At 42.8% G+C, this 23,648-nt stretch overlaps 2 protein-coding genes and 1 long non-coding RNA gene across 10 annotated transcripts in view; 1 reads left to right on the forward strand and 2 right to left on the reverse strand.

Annotated features, from left to right (window-relative positions):
- add2 (adducin 2 (beta)) overlaps positions 1-2,500 on the reverse strand; it is a 34,001-nt gene extending 31,501 nt beyond the window's left edge. For 4 of the 5 annotated variants that reach the window (XM_055662478.1, XM_055662480.1, XM_055662482.1 and 1 more), the window contains exon 1: positions 2,312-2,500. The gene's annotated coding sequence lies outside the window, so the exon portion shown is untranslated. The remainder of the gene's footprint in view (positions 1-2,311) is intronic. The other variant, XM_055662477.1, reaches the window with a different exon arrangement.
- A 687-nt stretch (positions 2,501-3,187) lies between these two features.
- LOC129713435 (uncharacterized) lies at positions 3,188-23,061 on the forward strand. 2 transcript variants are annotated; one of them, XR_008726241.1, is made up of 5 exons: positions 3,188-3,457; positions 5,238-5,293; positions 8,808-8,886; positions 19,060-19,172; positions 21,115-23,061. It is a non-coding gene; the product is annotated as an uncharacterized LOC129713435 (long non-coding RNA). The 2 variants fall into 2 exon arrangements; XR_008726240.1 differs by lacking the exons at positions 19,060-19,172; positions 21,115-23,061 and having other exon boundaries at positions 8,808-11,439.
- Positions 6,265-17,859, reverse strand: figla (folliculogenesis specific bHLH transcription factor). 3 transcript variants are annotated; one of them, XM_055662486.1, is made up of 5 exons: positions 16,864-17,859; positions 12,893-13,045; positions 11,451-11,675; positions 9,155-9,220; positions 6,265-6,392 (listed from the first exon to the last, which is right to left on the reverse strand). In XM_055662486.1, exons 1-4 carry the CDS (start codon positions 17,026-17,028, stop codon positions 9,161-9,163), a joined length of 603 nt encoding a protein of 200 aa, XP_055518461.1. In that variant the 5' UTR covers positions 17,029-17,859; the 3' UTR covers positions 6,265-6,392; positions 9,155-9,160. The 3 variants fall into 3 exon arrangements, with proteins under 3 accessions (XP_055518461.1, XP_055518460.1, XP_055518459.1); XM_055662485.1 differs by lacking the exon at positions 16,864-17,859 and adding an exon at positions 16,086-16,813 and having other exon boundaries at positions 11,446-11,675; XM_055662484.1 differs by lacking the exon at positions 16,864-17,859 and adding an exon at positions 16,086-16,806.
- Positions 23,062-23,648: the final 587 nt, after the last annotated feature.

Below are 23,648 nucleotides of genomic sequence, written 5' to 3' on the forward strand. Positions count from 1 at the left end.
CTACTAATTGCTGCGCACAAACTGACCTTTGCCAAGTTATTCCTGGAAGTAGCAATTGGTTTTATCTGGTTTTTAGTTCCATGTGATTATGAAATGTAACCATCACTTTGGTAAAGTACAAATATTCTACTTCAGGCAAGAACGGATTAAAACAACAAGCCACGATGAATCGACCCACAAGGTACACTGTAGGAGTTACAGCAGCATTGATAATGAACAACATAGGGACAGGCAGAAGGGAGATTTACCCCCAAGCAGAGCCCTGCTCTGAAGCAGCTGCTCTACAATACGTTCATCAAATGAAGGCAGGTCTGTCTGTATGTTATTGGTGGGGAGAGAGTGAGAATTATTCTTAATTCGAGGCAATATTTACACCAAATGTAAGCTCTTACAGACAAAAGCAACTGACCAAATGACCGAAACACACAACACATCTCAACAACTCAATCTTGGCCAATTCGGTAACGAATCCTAATCCGAATGAAAACCATCAACAAATACACTTTACATTTTTTTGATGATACTTAAACCAAAATATGATGACATCCTGTGGGAATGTTGCAAATTAAATTGAGTGACACACTTGCCCCCAAAACATTAACAATTCCATTCAAATCACATTTTTTCATTTCAGGAGCCGGTCATCCGTTGTTGTCCAATATTAATCAATTGGATATACTGCCGATAGTTCTGGGCAGTTCTCGAATAGTTGCAGATGCACAAGAATCTGTCGGGCTTTTCATGGCCATCCTAACATGGCTCATTGACGTTCACAGAATCAGTCATATAGCATGGAAACAGGCCCTTCGGCCCAACTCGTCCATGCTGACCAAGATGCCCCATCTAAACTAATTTAATTTGCCAGCATTAGGTCCATATCTCTCTAAACCTTTCCTATCCATGTACCTGTCCAAGTGTATTTTATATGTCGTGTTGTACCTCACGACCTCCTCATTCCATACATCCACTACCCTCCGTGTGACCCCCCCCCATTAGACACTCTGTGACAACACTCCACTGTAATAACAATCTACAATTCAGAGGTCCCCAAATTAACCAAGAGTGAAACAAGGACAAACTATATTCAACATCTGTCGTATGAGATTGTCATCAGGTTGAAATTCTCTAGTACATCTTCACCCGGGAATATGCTTCAATAACTCAAACAGTGAGAGAGATATGGAAATATCTCCAATGAAAGCCAGAGTATTGTCCGATTCACCTCGACCCCTTTGCGGACATTGGACTTTGTCTGTGGAACTGATGCACTACAATGCTGAGAACTATATTCTGCACTCTGTATCTACCCCTTTGCTCCACCTGTTGGACCTGAGTTTTAACTGAATTCTCTGTATGGTACATCTGATCTGTTTGGATAAACAAAGCCTCGATACATGAAACCTAATAACAACTTCACGCATTTTATGCCAACTACAGGTTCCCGATCGCCCTTCGGCCCACAATGTCATTCTGTGCCCCCTGAACCGGGACTTGAATGGAATTGTTGATGTCATGTTGTACACGCCAATTGATTTCACAGGATGTTCAGGTATTTTATAAAACAGTTTTAAATATCACGTTTCCAAATTGAAAATGTAACGGCGTATTTGACGTAAGCGGTCGGGGCGAATTATTCGTCATTCTCCTCCAGAGATGCTGCTGCAACGCGCACGTTAGTAAAAGCGACGATTTACCTCCATATAACACCTCGCTTTATCAATGCCGCTTTAACAAATCACAACGGGCTTTCTTTACAAAAATACATTTTCCTGCAGAAATTCTCGCCAAAGTAAATGAAACGTCAAGTTGTAAATGTACAATTTACCAATAGTCGCCCCAGAGCCGGGCTGTCAGTAATCGGATACAAACCACAGGGACACACAATGTGTAGAAAGAAACCGCAGATGCTGGTTTAAATCAAAGATAGACACAAAATGCTGGAGTAACTCAGCGGGACAGGCAGCGTCTCTGGAGAGAAGGAATGGGTGACGTTTCGGGTCGACACCCTTCTTCAGACTGGTAGATAGACTAGTTATTCGCTGTCCAACAAAGGCTGAGCCTGGAGCGGGGATGGATGCGTCTGCATGATGTCTGCATGATCACCAGGCGTTGCATCAACCCGGCACACACCGGGACATCTATCTCTCTGTGGCATCGTCAATGTTCACAATGCACCAGGTGCTGCAAAAGCTCACGCTCGCAAAGGTACCGACAGCAAACGGTCTTTAAAAAAATGCGTCCAGCGTCCTGTAGTTTTCCTTAATAAATGTCCGCACAGATTGAGAAATAAGGCTCGTAATGGCAACCTCACCTGCAGATGCGTCGCCTGTTAAATCATCGCCCGTCTCACAGTCACAGTCACAGTCTCCCCTTCAGCAGCAATGCGGCGGCTGCAGCATCCCCGGGCAGTGTGTGTGTGTGTGTGTGTTGGGCGGGGCCGGGTTGTGCCGGGCGGGGCCGGGTTGTGCCGGGCGGGGCCGGGTTGTGCCGGGCGGGGCCGGGTTGTGCCGGGTTGTGCCGGGCGGGGCGGGGGGGCGGGTTGTGCCGGGCGGGCGGGGCCGGGTTGCCGTGCCGGGCCGGGTTGTGCCGGGCGGGGCGGGTTGTGCCGGGCCGGGCGGGGCCGGGTTGTGCCGGGCGGGGCCGGGTTGTGCCGGGCCGGGCGGGGGCCGGGCCGGGCCGGGTTTGCCGGCCGGGCGGGGCCGGGCGGGGTTGTGCCGGGCGGGGGCCGGGTTGTGCCGGGCCGGGCCGGGCCGGGCCGGGTTGTGCCGGGCGGGGCCGGGCGGGTTGTGCCGGGCGGGCGGGCCGGGTTGTGCCGGGTTGTGCCGGGCCGGGCGGGGCCGGGTTGTGCCGGGCGGGGCCGGGTTGTGCCGGGCGGGGCCGGGGGTTCGCTGCAGCTTCAGCGCCGCCGACAACACAAAGGCTCCGGGACCCGAGTGTTTACATCAGACGCCCGGCGTTGCCGCGGCCCCGGGACCGGCGCTCCCTCTGCTGGCGGGCGCGGGGAATCACTGAGGGTGGATCAGGGCATCGGCTTCCAGGGCGACGCCTTCACCGCCTTCCCTCATCTCCCCCCCCCCCCCCCCCCCCCTCCCCCCCCCCCCTCCCCCTCTCCCTCCCTCCCCCCCCCCTCCCCCCCCCCATCCCCCCCCCCCCCCCCCCCCCTCCCCCCCCCTTTCTTCACCCCCCCCTCCCTCTTTAAATTAATCTAACGCCAACTTTATCAACAAAACACTCGACCTCCCGCGCCGACCAGCGTTCACGGAAAGTCTCTAAAGTCCCCGTGGACACCGTGTGTTCCCTCTCCAGGGACACGGACATAAGCCCGGATAAAGGGTCAGGCGGTCAACCCCGGTGCGGCCATCGACTACCCGCCGTCTGGACGCGCGAATGGTCATCTTGGCCAAAGGATCTTGGCCAGGCCCAGAAGCAGACGGACAGGGAGATCCCAAATATATAAGTAAGGGGTGGGATGGGATGAGGGATGTGATGCCACTGAGAATAAAACGTTGGACTAATGTTCAATGGGCATTTGAAAGAGGAACTGCTTCAGTGGTAAATCTCGCTATAAATGTGTACAATCCCAGCATGTAATTTGTGGGTAAAACTTTGAAACAAATATCAGCAGCATTTTATATTCATTACAATATGTAACGAAACTTACAAAATTCTTAAGGGGTTGGACAGGCTAGATGCAGGAAGATTATTGGTGGCCGATTGGGAAAGGGGAAGATGCAGCGAGACCTGGGTGTCATGGTACACCAGTCGTTGAAGGTAGGCATGCAGGTGCAGCAGGCAGTAAAGAAAGCGAATGGTATGTTAGCTTTCATTTCAAAAGGATTTGAGTATAGGAGCAGGGAGGTTCTACTGCAGTTGTACAGGGTCTTGGTGAGACCACACCTGGAGTATTGCGTACAGGTTTGGTCTCCAAATCTGAGGAAGGACATTATTGCCATAGAGGGAGTGCAGAGATGGTTCACCAGACTGATTCCTGGGATGTCAGGACTGTCTTATGAAGAAAGACTGGATAGACTTGGTTTATACTCTCTAGAATTTAGGAGTTTGAGAGGGGATCTTATAGAAACTTACAAAATTCTTAAGGGGTTGGATAGGCTAGATGCAGGAAGATTGTTCCCGATGTTAGGGAAGTCCAGGACAAGGGGTCACAGCTTAAGGAGAAGGGGGAAATCCTTTAAAACTGAGATGAGAAGAACTTTTTTCACACAGAGAGTGGTGAATCTCTGGAACTCTCTGCCACAGAGGGTAGTTGAGGCCAGTTCATTGGCTATATTTAAGAGGGAGTTAGATGTGGCCCTTGTGGCTAAGGGGATCAGGGGGTATGGAGAGAAGGCAGGTACGGGATACTGAGTTGGATGATCAGCCATGATCATATTGAATGGCGGTGCAGGCTCGAAGGGCCGAATGGCCTACTCCTGCACCTAATTTCTATGTTTCTAATATAAAGGTGAAAAGTAGAAACCACAAAAAATATACAAAACCCCAAACCGCAAGAATAAACTATGGCAAAATGTTATGTGTCGGAAAGAACTGCAGGTGCTGATTTAAATTGAAAGTAGACATGAAATGCTGGAGTAAGTCAGCGGGACAGGCAGCATCTCTGGAGAGAAGGAATGGGTGACGTTTCGGTCGAGACCCTTCTTCACTACGGCAACTATATTTCCTGACAGTACAAAACATTCAAACTACACAGATTAAAGTGCAACTCGCAAGATAACTGGTCAACACAGGGTGCATAGATACTGGAATCTTCAGCAAAGCACAAAGAGCTGGAGGAGTTTGGTGAGTTCAGGCTGCATTGGTTGCTCCATGGAAGTTGTGAATAGTAGCTTCTTTACATTTACAAGGTATCATCTCAGCATCGATGTAAAGGTGTAGCAGTTTTGTATCCAGACGGCAGGAATTGGTCTTCATGAAACAAGGCGTCAGCCACACAACGTAACTGAAATAGTTGCAAACTTCATTTCTCTTTATTTGAAGTAGTGAACTTGATCTTTGGCACTAGTGAAAGTTTAGAATACCATTGCTTAATGTACAGAGGCATAGTGCAGAAAAAGGTGGCAAGAAGAGGTTTACACTTTATAAAATTTGCAAGACTTTGCTTTAAAAGCAAATGTGAAAGACAGGAATTATTTCAGTGTATAATTTAAAGTCACTTTTTCTAAATTATTCATTAAAAGACATTTTCTTAAAGAATAAATGTCGGTTTTCTTCTTCGCTAGGGACTGAGGATTGCAGACGTCCAGTCTGTCTGGAGATGCAGGGGCCTGCCAGACAGGTAGGTGAAGGTTTAGTTTAGTTTATTAAAGTCACTTGTAGCGACGTACAAAGCTTTTGTGTTGCGTTTTATTTTCTTTGGTCGAATGGGAATATTTACAACATCTTCCATATTTAATATGAAGATCATTGAAACAACACATTAGAAAGAAACATAGAAATTAGGTGCAGGAGTAGGCCATTCGGCCCTTCGAGCCTGCACCGTCATTCAATATGATCATGGCTGATCATATATGATCATGGCTGAACATAACCAACATAATCCAACTAAATGACGTTTTTCCGACAGCCCCAACAATGAGTGTTGATGCTCTTGGCACGCACGTCTATATCAGGTAGACCTCAGTGGGTCATAATTCGCTGCCAACCTACTCATTTCTTCCATTCTCCACCCACAAGCTCCAAAGAGCCCTGCAAATCCTCCACTTAAATTAATTATTCGCATCTCCTAAATGTTGCCATTGAGTGCGTATCGATGAGGTTACAGCTCTGTGCAAGTTTCCTCCACTATCTCCCACAGGACGAGGTGCTTTTTCCTGATGAGAGATGCAAGTATCTGCAGTCAGGGTTAGGATCAGGGGTCAACAGAGGGTTAAAAGTGGCAACTTCCACTATACATTTATGGACCATCCATTTGTCGTTTACTCATTTTGAAACTTCTGTTAAACCTCCCAAATCTCCTCAGAATCCTTCAATATTCCTCAGTGTCCACGTGACAAATTATTGATCAAAGTTGTGACTGAATGCAACCTTGTTTTCACTCCATGTCTGCTCTTCCTTTGTGGTCCCCCCTCCCCTCTGTTCCACAACCCCCACCACTACTAAACTCAGTAACGGGAACAAAACTTAAGCCACTAGTTTGTTATTTTCTGATAGGTCATACTTTGAATCTAAAGATATTATGCAAAGATGACAAAACAAGTTCAAACCAAAATTATTTGATTAAACACAATTTAAATGTCAAACAAATCATGCATGTACTACAAAATGAATGAATTATTTATTTTAATGTTGCACAACTAACATTTACAGTTAAGTCACTTGCAATTTATTCATTTAATCCAGATATTTTCCACCATTCATATCAGTTGTTTTAGGATCTGTAACAAAATTAAGATTAGAACGTTAGATAAAGGATGGTAGGTTGTAAACCACTAGGAGGCATCATTCACTGACAAATGCTACTATCATGGAGATTTCTCAAATCTAAAGCATAAACAACAGATAATATGATAGAAACTTAACTCCAATTGCTTGTGATCTCTGCATGCGCCGTAGAAAACCGATCAGGATGCATCACAGCCTGAGTGGGGAACAGCTCCATCCAAGACCTCAAGAAATTGCAGGCATAACCCAAACCAACCTCCCTTCCATTGACCCCATCTACACTTCACGCTGCCTCGGCAAGGCCACCAACATACTCAAGGACAAGTCTCACCCCAATCACTCCCTCTTCTCCCCTCTCCCATCAGGCAAGAGGTACAGAAATGTGAAATCACACACCTCCAGATTCAGGAACAGCTTCTTCCCAGCTGTTATCAGGCAACTGAACCATCCTATCACCAGCTAGAGCATGGACCTGACCAATCTACTTCATCGGAGACCTTTAAACTAACTATAATCAGACTTTATCTTGAACTAGATGGGTCAGGCAGCATCTCTTGAAACCATAGATAAGGCAATGTTTCAAGATAGGATAGACACAAAATGCTGGAGTAACTCAGCGGGACAGGCAGCATCTCTGGAGAGAAGGAACGGGTGACATTTTTGGTCGGGACCCTTCTTCAGACCTTGAACCGAAATGTCATCCATTCCTTTCCTCCGGAGATGCTGCCTGCCCCGCTAAGTTACTCCAGCATTTTGTGTCTAACTCCGGTGGAAACCAGCATCTGCAGTTCCTGCCTACATGTTCAGGCTAGGACCTTTCTTAAGAAAACAGTTGAAATAGGCTGCAAGGAGGAATGTTATGGAATTGTAAAGTGGGTGGTTGAGGAAGAAAACTGATCCAAAACGTCACCTATCCATGTTCTTCAGCGATGCTGCCTGACCCACTAAGTTTGTCCAGCATTAGATTATGAAGTTTAGTTCTCCATTGAAAGAAAAAGCTGAGCCCTCTCAGAATCTTATACATTTTAATGAGAATCCCTTTGATTCAAACCTACATAAACTGTACTAATCATTCCAGTTGATCAACTCCCTGGAAATCTACCACTCCCCTCCGGTTCACTGACTCCAAGAAAATGTATACCTTGCCACAGACAAGGAATCGCATCATTACTCTAGGTGTGGTCCCGAAGCCTATGTAATGAATGTCAGGCTCCTGCAGGGCTTGATTTCCAAATTCCATTGTCTATTTTCTTTGACTCAATTATAAGGAAGCTCTTTCAGTGGGTTTTCATTCCCTCAAAGTGGCTATTTTACACGTCACCACTGTATATTCCATCTGCCGCCCACCCCCGTAAAGACTGGTCTTTACAACCTCAAACATTTCTCCTCAGTTTACTTTGTGCAGAATGTTCTTTCTTTTACACTTTTCCAATGCAGTAAGTGACTCTATTGAAAGAATTTGCAAATAACTGATTCCAGACACTGACTTTTATGGCACTCCAACAGTTCTACCCTGCTATGTAATTGCTAGAGTTTCCTCCAATATAGAGATACTGAATTTTTTGCACTCATTGTAATTATCCAAATCATTTTGCCCCAATATCTTCTTGTAAGGCATTTTTTATAATAAATACAATGTTGTTATTGGATGCCACTACTAGTGAAGATCATAAAATACTAAGTTACCAGTTTTTGGTATTAATAATTCAGGTATCATTGGACACTGAGCAGAACTAAATAAAATATCTTCCATTTATGAATAACCAGAGTAATCTTTGTCTAATCTTTCCAACAATATTCAGGCCAGCACTGTCTAACATAGAACACACAACAGTGCAGCAGAACAGGCTCTTCCCCTACAACATATATGCAAAACATGAGGCCAAAATAATCTCTTATCTATCTGTGCATAATCCATATCAATATGCCTATCGAAAACCTCTTAAATACAACCGCCTCCACCACATTCCAGGCACTCGCCACCCTGGGTAACAACAGTTTGCATTAGGCACGTCTTCTTCAAACTTCTTTAAACCCTCTCACCTTAAACCATCTACCCTCTCATAATTTTATATACTTGTATCAGGTCTCCCCATAATCTCTGGGGGTGTTCTAGAGAAAACAATCTAAATCCGTCCAACCCCGCCCTGTAGCCAATTCCGCATATTTGTGGCAACATTCTGGTAAACATCCTTGTCACACTTTTTAAAGCCTCCACATCCTTCCTGTAACGAGTTGCTTTTATTGAAGACAGCCTTCATGGTTTTGGTACATATGACGATTATACTTGTCACCTGAATGGATTTTTCCCAATGATTATTTCAGTAGTCCTGCCTTGAATCGAGTAAATAAACGTAGCTGTATTGGATACAATCAGATACAATCACTTTTTGTATCATCTTTTCCAGATGCGAAGATGGATATTTAAGCAACTGGTGGATTTGAAACTAAGAAGTCAGGTGCTCATCATTAAGGGACTATTCCAAGGTTCGACCTCAACCCAATATTCTAAAACTTAAAGATAGATAAAAAAGTTGGAAAGATATATATAATATGGAAAGATACATAATATAGCTGGTAGACAAAAATGCTGGAGAAACTCAGCAGGTGAGGCAGCATCGATGGAGCAAAGGAATAGGTGCCGTTTCGGGTCGAAACCTTTCTTCAGACTGAAGCTTAATGTCATTCTAAAGTCTAATGTCACCAAAGTTCTTTTCAATGCTCCAATGATGTGTGGGGCTGGGGAGCTGCTCACCTTGTGCTAGTCCAGACTTAATCTGATTGCTACATTAGAACCAGATCCTTCATTTGCTTGGAATATCTGAAATGAAATTAGAACATGAAATGAATTAGAACATGTACAACATTGCCCCAGGTACTACAATGAACAGAAGTCATTCAACCCAAGTGGTCTTTGCTGGTTCTCATCCTCCCACACAGACTACATTAAACACTTAATACACAGAACTTTAGTTTAGAGAAACTTAGTCCCACCTTTCCACAATGCTAGTTAAACAAATCCATGTGGTCTGAATTCTAACCACATATAGGATTTGATTGCAAGGTACAACATAAAACAGGCCCTTCAGCCCACCATATCCCTACCGATCATTGATCACTTGTTCACACTATGTCTATGTTATTTCACTTTCTCATCCATAGAAACATAGAAACATAGAAAATTAGGTGCAGGAGTAGGCCATTCGGCCCTTCGAGCCTGCACCGCCATTCAATATGATCATGGCTGATCATCCAACTCAGTATCCCGTACCTGCCTTCTCTCCATACCCCCTGATCCCCTTAGCCACAAGGGCCACATCTAACTCCCTCTTAAATATAGCCAATGAACTGGCCTCAACTACCCTCTGTGGCAGAGAGTTCCAGAGATTCACCACTCTCTGTGTGAAAAAAGTTCTTCTCATCTCGGTTTTAAAGGATTTCCCCTTTATCCTTAAGCTGTGACCCCTTGTCCTGGACTTCCCCAACATCGGGAACAATCTTCCTGCATCTAGCCTGTCCAACCCCTTAAGAATTTTGTAAGTTTCTATAAGATCCCCTCTCAATCTTCTAAATTCTAGAGAGTATAAACCAAGTCTATCCAGTCTTTCTTCATAAGACAGTCCTGACATCCCAGGAATCAGTCTGGTGAACCGTCTCTGCACTCCCTCTATGGCAATAATGTCCTTCCTCAGATTTGGAGACCAAACCTGTACGCAATACTCCAGGTGTGGTCTCACCAAGACCCTGTACAACTGCAGTAGAACCTCCCTGCTCCTATACTCAAATCCTTTTGCAATGAAAGCTAACATACCATTCGCTTTCTTTACTGCCTGCTGCACCTGCATGCCTACCTTCAATGACTGGTGTACCACGACACCCAGGTCTCGCTGCATCTCCCCCTTTCCCAATCGGCCACCATTTAGATAATAGTCTGCTTTCCCGTTTTTGCCACCAAAATGGATAACCTCACATTTATCCACATTATACTGCATCTGCCAAACATTTGCCCACTCACCCAGCCTATCCAAGTCACCTTGCAGTCTCCTAGCATCCTCCTCACAGCTAACACTGCCCCCCAGCTTAGTGTCATCTGCAAACTTGGAGATATTACCTTCAATTCCCTCATCCAGATCATTAATTTATATTGTAAATAGCTGGGGTCCCAGCACTGAGCCTTGGGGTACCCCACTAGTCACTGCCTGCCATTGTGAAAAGGACCCGTTTACTCCTACTCTTTGCTTCCTGTTTGCCAGCCAGTTCTCTATCCACATCAATACTGAACCCCCAATGCCTTGTGCTTTAACACTCCTTACACACTATGGGCAATTTACAGAGGCTAATAAACCCACAAACAAATATGTAATTTGGATGTGGGAGGAAACTCTCTTAGTCACAGGGAGGACGTGAAAACACCACTCAGACAGCACCAGAGTTCAGGATTGAACAGCTTCAGGCAGCAACTCCACCTCTTCTGGGTGAAGAGGTTTTCTTGTTGAATTAAGCAATAGCATTTGTAAAGCAGTGGGGAAAAGGCTGAAGAGCCAGCATGAACATAACAAGTTGTCCGACCTCCCTCTGTGTTAATTAAAAACGAATGATGCTGGGCAAATAGGAAAGAGTTAGTGAATGGTACTAATTCTGCAAAGAGCTAGCATGGATTCAAAGGGCTGAATGGTCCCGTGCTGTAATGATTCCACTTTATGAAGATTATTGAGTTTTTCTCCAATCTCAGAAATGATGTCCCTTTTCTCAATCAACGAATCCATCAATTAATACTTTCAAAAAGTTACTATTTCACATAAGTTTAAACCAGGAACAAACCAACAGTGCTACATATATCAAAACATTTTAAACACATGGATTTGAAGTTACCGATATTATAAATTCATGGTCATGCTTCCTGTTTATTATTTTTTTCTTTTCCCACTTGGTCAATTAAATGTACACTGTACATGCGTGTCCAAAATACACATCATTTTAAATATAGACATTATAGGCAAATATAGGTTTGCAAAATAGGAAAAAAATAGATGTAGTATTAAATACATCACCAAGCTGTCATCATGTAGTTGGACAATTCCAAGAAAGGGCATGACTCCATTATCCCAAACATCGTGTGTATCTTCATAAACCAAGGGCTGGAGGTGACTTTGCACCTGGTCCTCTTGTTGGTGGGGCAGATGCATAGCAAGGTTGCTTCCTGATGGTACATTGTTCACCAACAACTGTGACTCCCCCAAGTTAGGAAGTAGTGAATTATTGTTATTGTCTGCAATCTGTTGTCCCAAAAGTAACAGATATTATGTCACAATATTGTCAAAGACAAATCTATATTTGAATCAAGCAGTGCAGAAACAGACACTTTAATAGAAACTTGACTACTAAGATTCCCTATTTAAGCTTGTCCCATTTGTTTACATTTGGCCCTTATCCCTCCACCTATTTCCAAACGGAATAGAGAAATACAAAGGATTAGAACAGACAACTTGGAAGAAAAAACCCTTTTAATAATGAAGATCTCTTTAACACTTCATATACAAGTTCTTTATTAGCAGAACACACAGAGCAAGTATACATGACTGTTGTAGGTTTGATCTCCTGGATGATGTAAGGTGTTCCTTATCTCTCCACATCACTGTCTATATCTCTCAGTTCCCTTATCCCTAACCAGTCTGAAGAAGGGCTCGACCTGAAACGTCACCCATTCCTTCTCTCCAGAGATGCTGCCTGTCCCGCTGAGTTACGCCAGCATGTTGTGTCTGTCTTTGGTTTAATCCAGCATCTGCAGTTTCTTCTTACATAGACTGATAAATAATGTTGTCATCTTATAGATTCCTTTTATTTACCCATGGAGGACATTGCTGGCCATTTCTTGTTTCTTGGGAACTTTTCAAGAAATACTATACATCTTTATTTTGTGAATAAACAGTTTGAAATAAGGATTATTTGGCTGGCGACAGATAGCACAATGGGCTAAGAGTTCGGCTGGTGACCGGAAGGTAGCCGGTTCAAATCCCGCTTGGAGTGCATACTGTCGTTGTGTCCTTGGGCAAGACACTTCACCCACCTTTGCCTGTAATGGAATGTACGGCGGCAGGCGCGGGCACACCGCGACGCCCTGTGTCTCCCTTTCAAGGGAGATGCTAAAAATGCATTTCGTTGTCTCTGTACTGTACACTGACAATGACAATAAATTGAATCATTTCATTTCATTTTTTTTTTTGAAGCAGACCACAAACGCCATATTCAACTTCACTTCTCATAACCATAGTTCAAAATCATCATTGGTTGTGCAAAGGCCTTGCAACATACAAGCTCAAAGTCTCTGCATCTTTCTCCATATAGGAAATGTTTAGGGGTTTTGAAGTATATGGGCCAAATGCAAGCAGCTGGGACCAGCGTAGATGGGGCATTTCTGTCAGCATGGGGCAAGTTGTACAACTACTCAATTCCATAAGTGAAGAAAGGTACAAATAAAGCCGATAATCCTTACTTCAGTACCTCCGGACTCCTCCAAAATGATATGTAGCAGGCGAATGTATTCTGAAGCAGCTCTGAGCACATGAACTTTGCTTGGTTTTCGATCTTTAGCAATCAAGGGCACAACACTCTTGAGCATTGAAAAACCACCATTTATGCTCTGGATCTGAAATGATTACATATTTTCTCAGAAACTGCACACCAAGAACATTACAGCCTTTACATTTGAGGTTTTCACTAATAATTTAAAGGATAAAATATAATCAAATAGCAAAGTCAGCTATGGTTACTTCCTTGCAGTGAATTTCAATGTGCTACTAGTTTAAATAATATTTAGTGGATATGGCAACTTTTAACTGCTCAAAACATTTTGCTTCCAGGATGAAGAACATTTGAAAACTTCCACTTTACATGCAAAAAAAAAATCAAAATGTAATTGCAGTATTCAAATCTGGACAATTATGTCTCTTTTTGATCAAATCTACACTAACCCCAAAATAATTCATAACCACTCAGATAATAAACAATTTTAAGATTTAAGTTTTTTCCATTTATCCAAATGAGTTTTCGGGATTGAGTTCTGGACATTGATCTAGAAATGCAAGTTCCAATCTCACTCTATCAAAGGACTTTAAAGTCAAATAATGAAATGACTATGGATGTTCTTTAAAATTTTGGAACCTGTAGTTTGAAAAGACTCTTTAATGGGATTAGCAGACTGTCTTTGTAAAGCCCACATTCTGAAACCACAAAAAATTACCAGAGAAACACCTTGCCAATTTAAATACTCGCATCCAATTCACGTGGGTTCCAGGACTTAATTACACGAGCCTCCCCCTACCCAACTTGCTTTTCCTATTCTAATTGTTTGTCACAGTTAGCACACCCAGAACCACCCGCAAAAGGAATTAAATCAAATACCAAGTATAAACTGAGTGTATAATAAGCATGACTGCATCGTTGCTTTCCAATAATCCCATTGGTAGGTTCCTGGCAGTTTCTTATGTACTTCAACTGTAATATAAAAACTGTTACATCTAAGTATTTACTAACTTCTATACAAATTGTTAATACATAAGAGAGGCATTAATAATTATAGAATTAGAATTAGATCCTTTATTTGTCATTCAGACTTTACGGTCTGAACGAGATGTCGTTACCTGCAGCCATACATACAATAAACAACAGAACAGACAGTAAACACAAATTAACATTCACAACAGTGAGTCCACCAAACCTCCTCATTGTGATGGAGGCAAAAATCTTAGGGCTGCAGTCTCTTCACTCCTCTTCTCTCTCTGCGCTGAGGTGATACCCCACCGGGCGATGGTAACCCGAGCTCCGCAAACAGGGCGGTTCAAACTCTGCGGCCCGAGGCGGTCGAAGCTGCCGCCCTCCAGTCCAGCGAACGCAGATGTTGACGATGTCGATGGCCGAACCCCGGATTCAGGCAGCCGCCTGCAAGAATGCCGTCTCAGCCACCGGAGCACCGTTCCAGCCCCGAGCTGGGTCGCCCTCACGGGAGCGTCTCAGCCGTTACCCTCGAGCTGGGCAGCCCTCATGGGAGCGAGCCCAGGGCGAGGCCTGACAGGCTCTGCCTCCGGAGCCTCGAGGTCGCCAGCTCCGCCATTAGGCCTCAGCGCAGACGGAGGCAGAGAAGGGGGATACGACAAGAAAGTTGCATTCCCCCGAAGGGAGAGACAGAAAGCCCTGTTTCAACCCCCCCCACACATAACACAAACCTAAAAACCAAAAACTTAACTAAACAAGACGAAAAAAACAACACAAAAAAGTAAAAACAAACGGACTGCAGGCGAGCCGCAGCCACCACAACACCGCCAGAACATGTTATAGAAGTTAACAGAATATTTTGCCTGTGAACAGCTACTAATCCAGCTATATTATATGTTTAAGAAAGAACTACAGATGCTGAAAAAATCAAAGGTAGACAAAAATGCTGGAGAGACTCCAATTCAAAGTCTGAAGAAGGGTTTCGGCCCAAAACTTTGCCTATTTCCTTTGCTCCATAGATGCTGCTGCAGCCGCTGAGTTTCTCCAGCACTTTTGTCGACCTTCTTACACCCTGCTGGAGAAACTCAGCGGGTGAGGCAGCATCTATGGAGCAAAGGAATAGGCGACGTTTCAGGTCGAGGCCCTTCTTCAGACTGATATCGGTGGGGGGGGGGTAAAAGAAAGGAAGAGGCGGAGACAGTGGGCTGTGGGAGAGCTGAGAAGGGGAGGGGAAGGAGGGAGAAAGCAAGGACTATCTGAAATTGGAGGTCAATGTTCATACCGCTGGGGTGTAAACTACCCAAGCAAAATATGAGGTGCTGCTTTTCCAATTTGCGGTGGGACTCACTCTGACCATGGATGAGACCCAGGACAGAGAGGTCGGATTTGGAAAAGGAGGGGAAGTTGAAGTGCTGAGCCACCAGGAAATCAGGTTGGTTAATGCAAACTGAGCGGGGAGGTGTTGGGCGAAGCGATCACCAAGCCTGCACTTGGTCTCACCGATATAGAGCAGTTGACACCTGGAACAGCAGATGCAATAGATGAGGTTGGAGGAGGTGCAGGTGAACCTCTGCCTCACCTGGAAAGACTTTGGATGGAGTCGGGGGTGGGGGGTAAAGCGACAAGTGTAGCATTTCCAGAGGTTGCAAGGGAAAGTAACAGGGGAGGGGGTGGTTTGGGTGGGAAGGGACAAATTTACCAGGGAGTTACGGAGGGAACGGTCTCTGCGGAAAGCAGAAAGTGGGGGAGATGGGAAGATGTGGCCAGTGGTGGGATCTCGTTGGAGGTGGCGAAAATATAGGATTATATGTTGTATGCGACGGCTGGTAGGGTGGAAGGTGAGGACAAGGGGGACTCTGTCCTTGTTACGAGTGGGGGGGTGGGAATGGGGAGTGTGAGCGAGAGCAGAGCTACTGGATATAGAGGAGACCCTGGTGAGAGCCTCTTCTATAATCAACGAGTGGAACCGAAATGTCACCTATTCCTTCATTCCATAGATGTTGCCTCTCCCGCTGAGTTTCTCCAGCATTTTTGTCTACCAGCTATATTATATATCTTTCCAATTGAGGACACATTTAAGCCATAAATCATTCAGGCATCTCATAATTTTCAAACTTCAAAATTATAGCTCAAGAATAGATAAACTAAAACTAAATTATTGGGGGGAAATAATACTTTTTTTTTGCTCTTCTCACCCTACTGCGCTCTCTTGCATTAGCTGCTCGCCTCTTGCCAAACAAGTCCTGCACATCTTTACTTGTGTAATGGCCAGAGGATTGTCTTTTGAATTTCCTCACAGGAGCCAAAAGAGGCAATGGGCCAAAAGTTTCACCGAGCACCTCATTCATCCTTTCTGCCTCAGGCACAAGAATCAGCTGTGGGCAAACACCTTCTACTGCCTCCTCCTGATGGAGTAGTTCACAGTCTTGCAACTTCTTGAAAGCAACCTGATAACAACTATGCTTCATATCTTTCCCTCTCTCCATTCCAACATCTACCATTCACTGCACATACACTTTTATTCCAGGGCAAAGCCCAGCCTCAAGGAATCCTTTTCATTTGAGTTCATCATTGCCACAGGTGCGCTGATTGAGAGCGCATGGCATTGTGGTAGTTGTAGTCCCATGCAGCGCATCTCCCATACACGAGATAGATAATGGAAACTACATTTCCCATCAGGCAATCTGGTAAGGAGAGCCGGTCTTTGCACACATGCGCACTAAGGCGCGGGGAGCCGGCTCTCGCACGCATGCGTAGTGAGGAGGTGGAGTATGTGTAGTGAGTTCGATTCCGGTTGACGGCGAAAGGCTTTGGATTCCTAGAAAAAGTGTTAAATTAAAACAGAAGGTGCAAAAGTTAACAAAGGAAGCATTAGTAAGTTGAAAGATCGGCTTTATGTGCAGTGAGGCTCTGTGGGGTTGAAGCTGCTCATGGTGTGGGAGGATTGGGTAGAAACAGACAGGACTCACTCACTTTAATCACCATCTGCAACTGAATCATCTTAACCAAGTCGGTCCTTCCATCTGCTTTTACTGCGACAACTTTACAAAAACATCTTGAAGATAGACACAAAAAGCTGGAGTAACTCAGCGGGACGGGCAGCATCTGTGGAGAGAAGGAGTGGGTGACCCTGGCCATCCTGGGATAACCTGCCGTTGTTCCTAGCTGCTCCAGGGTGGTGTTTAGTTGACTCTTTCCCTCTCTCCAAGTGTTCAGTCTTTCACCATGACAACCTATCAAATAATAAACATGAACTCTAGAAATAATCCACTTCAGTTGTCTATTGTCTGTTCTTCCTCCTGAAGTCTCCAACTACATTTACCTTTGACCAGTGGCGGACTGGGTCTAAAAATATTGGTTGCCAGGAGACAAAGGGGGCCCACTTGCCATCGGGCAAGCTGACACCCTGGCCAGTCCGCCACTGCCTTTGACCGTTTGCGTGGTGGACACAGATGGCAAATACTCATTTAAGATCTTGCCGATGTCTGTCCACTTGCACCATCCTCTTTGCTACCAGCTGCCTGACATGCTGAGTATCATCACTGTCACCTTTTCTTGTTTCTTGGTCCTCCAAGATATTCCAAATGGAATTTAAACTGGATGTGGTGGAGGGAAGACTTAAGCCGGAAAGGGTTTTTGGGAAGAAAGAGCTACTTTAAATTTAGTTGTATCTGGTTGGGTAACTATGGTAGGGTGAAGATTATTCCATGCTTTAATTGTGCGGGGGAAGAACGAATTGCTGTACACATCTGTCTTTGTAGGTGGAATTGGTTTGGGTTTGGTGTAGGTTTTGTAATCTATGTCGAGCTGATCATTTAACATTTTGTAAAAACAGGCCAAACGGTGAGCTTCACGTCTGTCTTGGAGAAGGTTCCACCCCAGTGAATTCAGAAGTTTGGTAACACTCGCTTCTCTCTCATTAGTAACAAATCGAGCTGCCTGTCTTTGGGCACGTTCGGTGGAAGAAATGTTTTTATTTGCATATGGGTCCCATGCTGCAACTGCGTAGTCCAAATGTGCAATGTTTGTTTGTGTGAATCAGTGCTGAACGAAGTGACATTTTATTTTGATAAAATGTCTTACCTAATATTAAGCTTCAATTTGTGATTGAAAGTACATATCGGAATCAGAGAAATAGTTTAGAAGTTTAGGAATAGTACTGTACCTTAGGGCGTTTTGAGTTGCTGCAATGCTCTTGACTTGATATAAACTTGACTTGACTTGACTTGACTTGACTTGCTCTCGACCCAAAACGTCACGCATTCCTTCTCTACAGAGATGCTGCCTGTCCCGCTGAGTTACTCCAGCTTTTTGTGTCTGTCTCAAGATTTATGCTTGTCAGGTGATTTAATTTTTGGCTTTCCAAAATATTTGAACTTAAAAAATGCACATAAATACAGCATTGAAAATATGTGGGGTACTGGAAAAAAGTAATTATAAAGTGGATGAGAACAAGAAATAATAGACTAGTCGGCTTCATATTCCTTATTAATCTTGCTTTTCAGTCCCAATAATTTCTCCACTACTAATCTTACTGATGCTGATTTCTTTGAACTTATTCACTCCAGAATTGCAGTTTTCCACTATTTCAGTAGAGACAAATATATCTATTTATTTATTTAATTTATTTGCCTTTCTATTTCCTAGTATAATTTTTCATGCGTCAATCAGTAAAGGACCCTCATTCACTTTTGCAAAAACGTTTTATTTTATATATCGTTAAAAATGTATGCAGTTTGTCTCATCTTCTTTTTGCCTTCTACACTTGCAATTTACTTTCTCTTTCTGCTACCTACACAACCCTCAGGTTTATGTTATTTTGGCAACAATGTAAGCTTTTCTTTTGTTTTAATGCAATGTGAAACTTCTCTTTATCTACGCTGGATCACTTTTCATGTTGGTTTCCTTGATCCTAAAAAGATAAAAACATCATGTAAACTGCATGTTAATCTTTTAGACATTGACCTTTGATCACTATCATATAATCAGTTCATATCTTCTACCTTTATCCTTGTTTGCTTTATCCATACATAAGTTTACAATTGTACAAAATCACTTTCAATTTAAATATATTACATTAAAAAAATGTAAATGTTATAACATAATGATCACTGTAAAACAATTTGTTCTGATGTCCTGAGTTAATTATTTTTTTCTTGAATTATCAAGTGTCATTCTTCCATTCGGGATAAGAATGTCTAAAAGTGTAGCACCAGATGTCCTCGGTGAGCTATTGTACATTGAAAGATGACACCCGATAATATTCTGCTGAACATTAGAAGGTAAGAAACAAAAGCATGTGCTGATCATTTGGCCTTTAGAGCCTGCTGCGTATTTTAACAAATCTTCACCAACTCTACCTCAGACATTATTTTCCTTGATTATTTTTATATTACAAAAGAATAACATAAAACTAGGGTACGGGGATCGATCATCAGCATTGACACGATGGCCCGAAGGGCCTGTTTCCGCGCTGTATCTCTAAACGAAATGCATTGAATCAAGGCAATAACTGTACAGGCATCTGGGGTTAGCAAATTTCAGACTTCACCAGCTCCTGAATGAAGATGTTTCTCCTCATTTCAATCCAGCCGCTTGCTTTACAACTGCTTTCTTAATTCCTTATCCAAATCTGTTTCAACGAAGCCACCTATCAATTGCCTAAAGTGAAGGATATAGAGAGATCCAGCCTTGGTGAAGTCATGAATCAGACCTGGCATTTCAGGATCCCAGTCGGTGAACCTATGCAGCAGTTACTCTACATATAGTTAAGAATCCAGAGGTCTACATCGGTGTAGGATCTGCAGGATCTTGTAGAGGCCTTGAAGATTCTCTGTATATTTGCCCTTCCTAACTGCCTGCTGGATTCCGCAGTGGCGTAGCATGGGGGGGGCAGAGGGGTGGTTGCCCCGGCGCTAAATTTTTAGGGGCACAAAAAAATTGTTGGATAATTCTTTTTTATAAAATGGCAAAAAGATTTGTTCTAAAGGCACGCTGCACCTCTTTGGCAGCATTCCCCTGAATTATTGTAATAAAATGTAAACATTTTTGCATTTTATAATTTTTTTTATCCAACAATTTTAACCAACCAGCGATCTCCGCACACAAACTTGGGACAATTTACACTTATACCAAGCCAATTAGCCTACTGCCTACAAACCAGTACATCTTTGGAGTGTGGGAGGCAACCGAAGATCTCGGAGAAAACCCACGTGGTCATGGGGAGAACGTACAAACTCCATACAGACAGCACCCGTAGTCAGAATATATCTCAGCCATAATGTCTAAAAGAAAGGAATCTGGTGCCCAGGGCAGGAAAAGACGAAAAACAGAACAAGAACAGCTTGCTAAACTAACTGGAAGTCTTGACAGATTTATTGTGAACACTGCTGATAGCACCAGTAATGAAGTAGTACACCAGAATCTGTATGTCCAGGTAATCCACTGCCTGTAAACTGTTCACTTTCTGCTTTAGAAGCAGAGACGGCTTTGCCTGAACATGCTTCAACATCTGGGCAGTCAAGTGCTCTTTCAGAGCATATTGATATGAAAGTTTTCACTGATATTGGTTATTGGCCAGAAAATGTAGATAAAACTTTGAAAAATGAACTTGTTAAGAGAGGGACGTCTGAACTACAGAATAAAGATGCATTTTTTCCAAGAGATAATAATGGCAGATCATTCTCTAAGGATTGGTTTTATATTAATTTAGATAATGGTGAGAGTTTTAAGGACATGGTTGCTGTATTCTCTGGTGAAATGTGCTGTATATTGCTTTCCTTGCATGCTTTTTCAAAAAAATAAAGGAAGAAGTTATTTTGCACAGACAGATGGATTTAAAACATGGAAAAAGCTAAACCCCAGAGTTAGATCATGAAAAAAGTTGCCATCATGTCGAAGCATTTGAAAAGTGGAAAGAACTTGAAATGCGATTACAGAAATGTGAAACAATCGATGCTGCTGTTCAGATAGAACAACAGAAGTCATTTGAGAAATGGAAAGCTGTATTATCAAGAATTCTAGATAGTGTGCTGTATTTAGCCAGACAATCCTTACCCTTGCGTGGTCACTCAGAAGATCTAAGTGCAAGTGATAACTGTGGAAATTTCCTTGAAGTGAAGATGTTTTTTCAAGTTACTTGCCAAATATGACCCAGTTGCTAATCAACATCTTCACAAAGTTCAACAAACAGATGGCTATGTCGTGTCTTATCTTTCTCCACAGAGCCAAAATGAGTTCATTCAACTACTTGGTGATCACATCCAAACAGATATCTTTCAAAGAATTTTAAAGGCCAAGTATTACTCTATCATGTTTGATAGAACACCAGATATTTTGCATACCGACCAAAATAGTACACCAGATTATACCGACCAAATGTCTCAAGTAATTCGGTATGTGCATATTGAAGATACAGAAGTCACAGTTGAGGAGTCCTTTATCGACTTCATTCAGTTACATGGGAAATCGGCTAATGAAATTACAGAACAAATTTGTGACAAGTTGCAAGCAGATGGTCTAAAACTTGAATACTGCTATGGACAAGGATATGATAATGCTGCAACTATGGCTGGCCACATACATGGTGTTCAGAAACGTATTCTAGATGTAAACCCCAAAGCAGTGTTTGTGTCATGTAACAATCACTCACTTAATCTTGCTGGTGTACATGCAGCTAGTGTTGGAACAAAATCTGTGACTTTTTTTGGCACTGTGCAAAAAGTGTACACATTTGTCTCAAGCTCTACACACAGGTGGGATGTTCTTAAAGAACATGTGCCAGTTAATGTGAAGCGATCCTGTGACACAAGATGGAGATCAAAGCATGAAGCTGTACACGTTCTTGCTGAGTACACTGAAAAAATAATAGAAGCTTTGGAAGTCTTGAGGGATGGATTAGAAGAAACCTCAGAAACCAAAGGAGATGCAGGCAGTTTGTTAGTTTGCATTATGACCTATCCTTTCTTTGCATTCCTTTATTTTTGGAGCCCAGTGCTTACTGAAGTGAATGACGCTCAGATATACCTACAACAAAGAGGACTTTGACTTGATCAATGTGTTCAAAAGCTAAAAGCATTGACTCTATTTTGTGAGGAAAAGCGTGATTCTCTAGTCACAGAGGCAGCTGAGAGAGCTATGCAGATATGCAATACAGATGATATTTATACAGAAAGAAGAATTGGAAGACGAAAGAAGATGTCAGGTGGAAAAAGTAGTGATTCTGGCTTGTTTAATTCAGGAAACACGTCGGGAACAACTTGAGGCAGTAGATAAGCTAACAGCTGAAATTACAAAACGTACAGTACAGATGAATACACTTCATGAGCTATTTGCTTTTCTGCAAATTCAAATATTGTTAGATGCAGAAAAAGATGACTTAATTGTTCGACACATTCAGCATTTATGTGTGAAATATTCTGACTTGAATGCTACAGCTATGACTGCTGAAGTACATCGTATTAGACGCCATATTGCTTTATTTAAAGAAGTTCATCCAGAAGAGAGCATTTCTACATGGACAGCTTTAGATTTGCTTTGCTGGATAATTAAGTGGAAGCTGCAAGAAAGTTTAACTAACATTGTTGTGGAACTGAGAATTTTTTTTAACATTTACTGTGTCCAATGCTAATTGTGAAAGGGGTTTCTCCAAATTAAAGTTAATAAAGACATATCAGCGATCAACAATGAGCCAGGAAAGATTAAGTAACCTTGCAATTTTGTCTATTGAGAGAAATTTTCATGTAAATTTTGATAGTGTAATTGAAAAATTTGCAAGAATAAAATCCAGAAGATTTTAAATAAATGCAATATACTGACAATGTCTAACATTTAATGTGTTCTGTTTCCCTATTATTCGAACACTTTGTAATACTTTGGAACCTGTAAAATGTTGTTACAATTTTGAAATAAATATTAATAGCTGCAAATAAGTAATTTTATTTTATAAATAAATAAATAAATGTTATGCAAGTGTAATTATAGTAACAAGTAACAAGTAGCTTTTATTGTCATTCAGACCTTGTGGTCTGAAAGAAATTGTGTTGCCTTGCAGTCCTACATATAGTAAAAATGACAAAACACACAATAAACACAAATTAACATCCACCACAGTGAGTTCACCAGGCACCTCCTCACTATTTTGCTCTACCATAGCTGACCAGTTAATATTTTTCAACACTGTACGCCATCTGCCACTTCTGCCCAGTCACGGCTTGCGTTTAATTCCTTTGAAGTTTCTCAACGGCCTCCTTGCTACCTTTATTTCTGCTTAGTTTTGAGTGAGTAGCAAACTTACAAATGTTACATCTGGTCTCCTGATGTTGATTGTGATTAATAGACACAAAGTACTGGAACTCAACGGGTCAGGCAGCATCTTTGGAGAACATGGATTGGTGACATATTGGTTCAGGACCCTTCCTCAGACATCACCTATCCATGTTCTCCACAGATGCTGCCTGACCCGCTGAGTTACTCCAGCACTCTGTGAAACGTCACCTATCCATGTTCTCCACAGATGCTGCCTGACCCGCTGAGTTACTCCAGCACTCTGTGAAACGTCACCTATCCATGTTCTCCACAGATGCTGCCTGACCCGCTGAGTTACTCCAGCAATTTTTTGTGTCTACATTGGTTGTGATTGGTTGGACTGTGAGAAAGAAATTAATACTCAAGAACCAGAGAGCAAAAATACACAGCGTAGCGTTTTTTGGCTGGTTTAAACAACTTTTTTTTCATTTTGATGGAATATTTCAGCCAGC

The sequence above is a fragment of the Leucoraja erinacea genome, chromosome 35 (assembly GCF_028641065.1).
Source record: "Leucoraja erinacea ecotype New England chromosome 35, Leri_hhj_1, whole genome shotgun sequence".
NCBI classification, from domain to species: Eukaryota; Metazoa; Chordata; class Chondrichthyes; order Rajiformes; family Rajidae; genus Leucoraja; species Leucoraja erinaceus.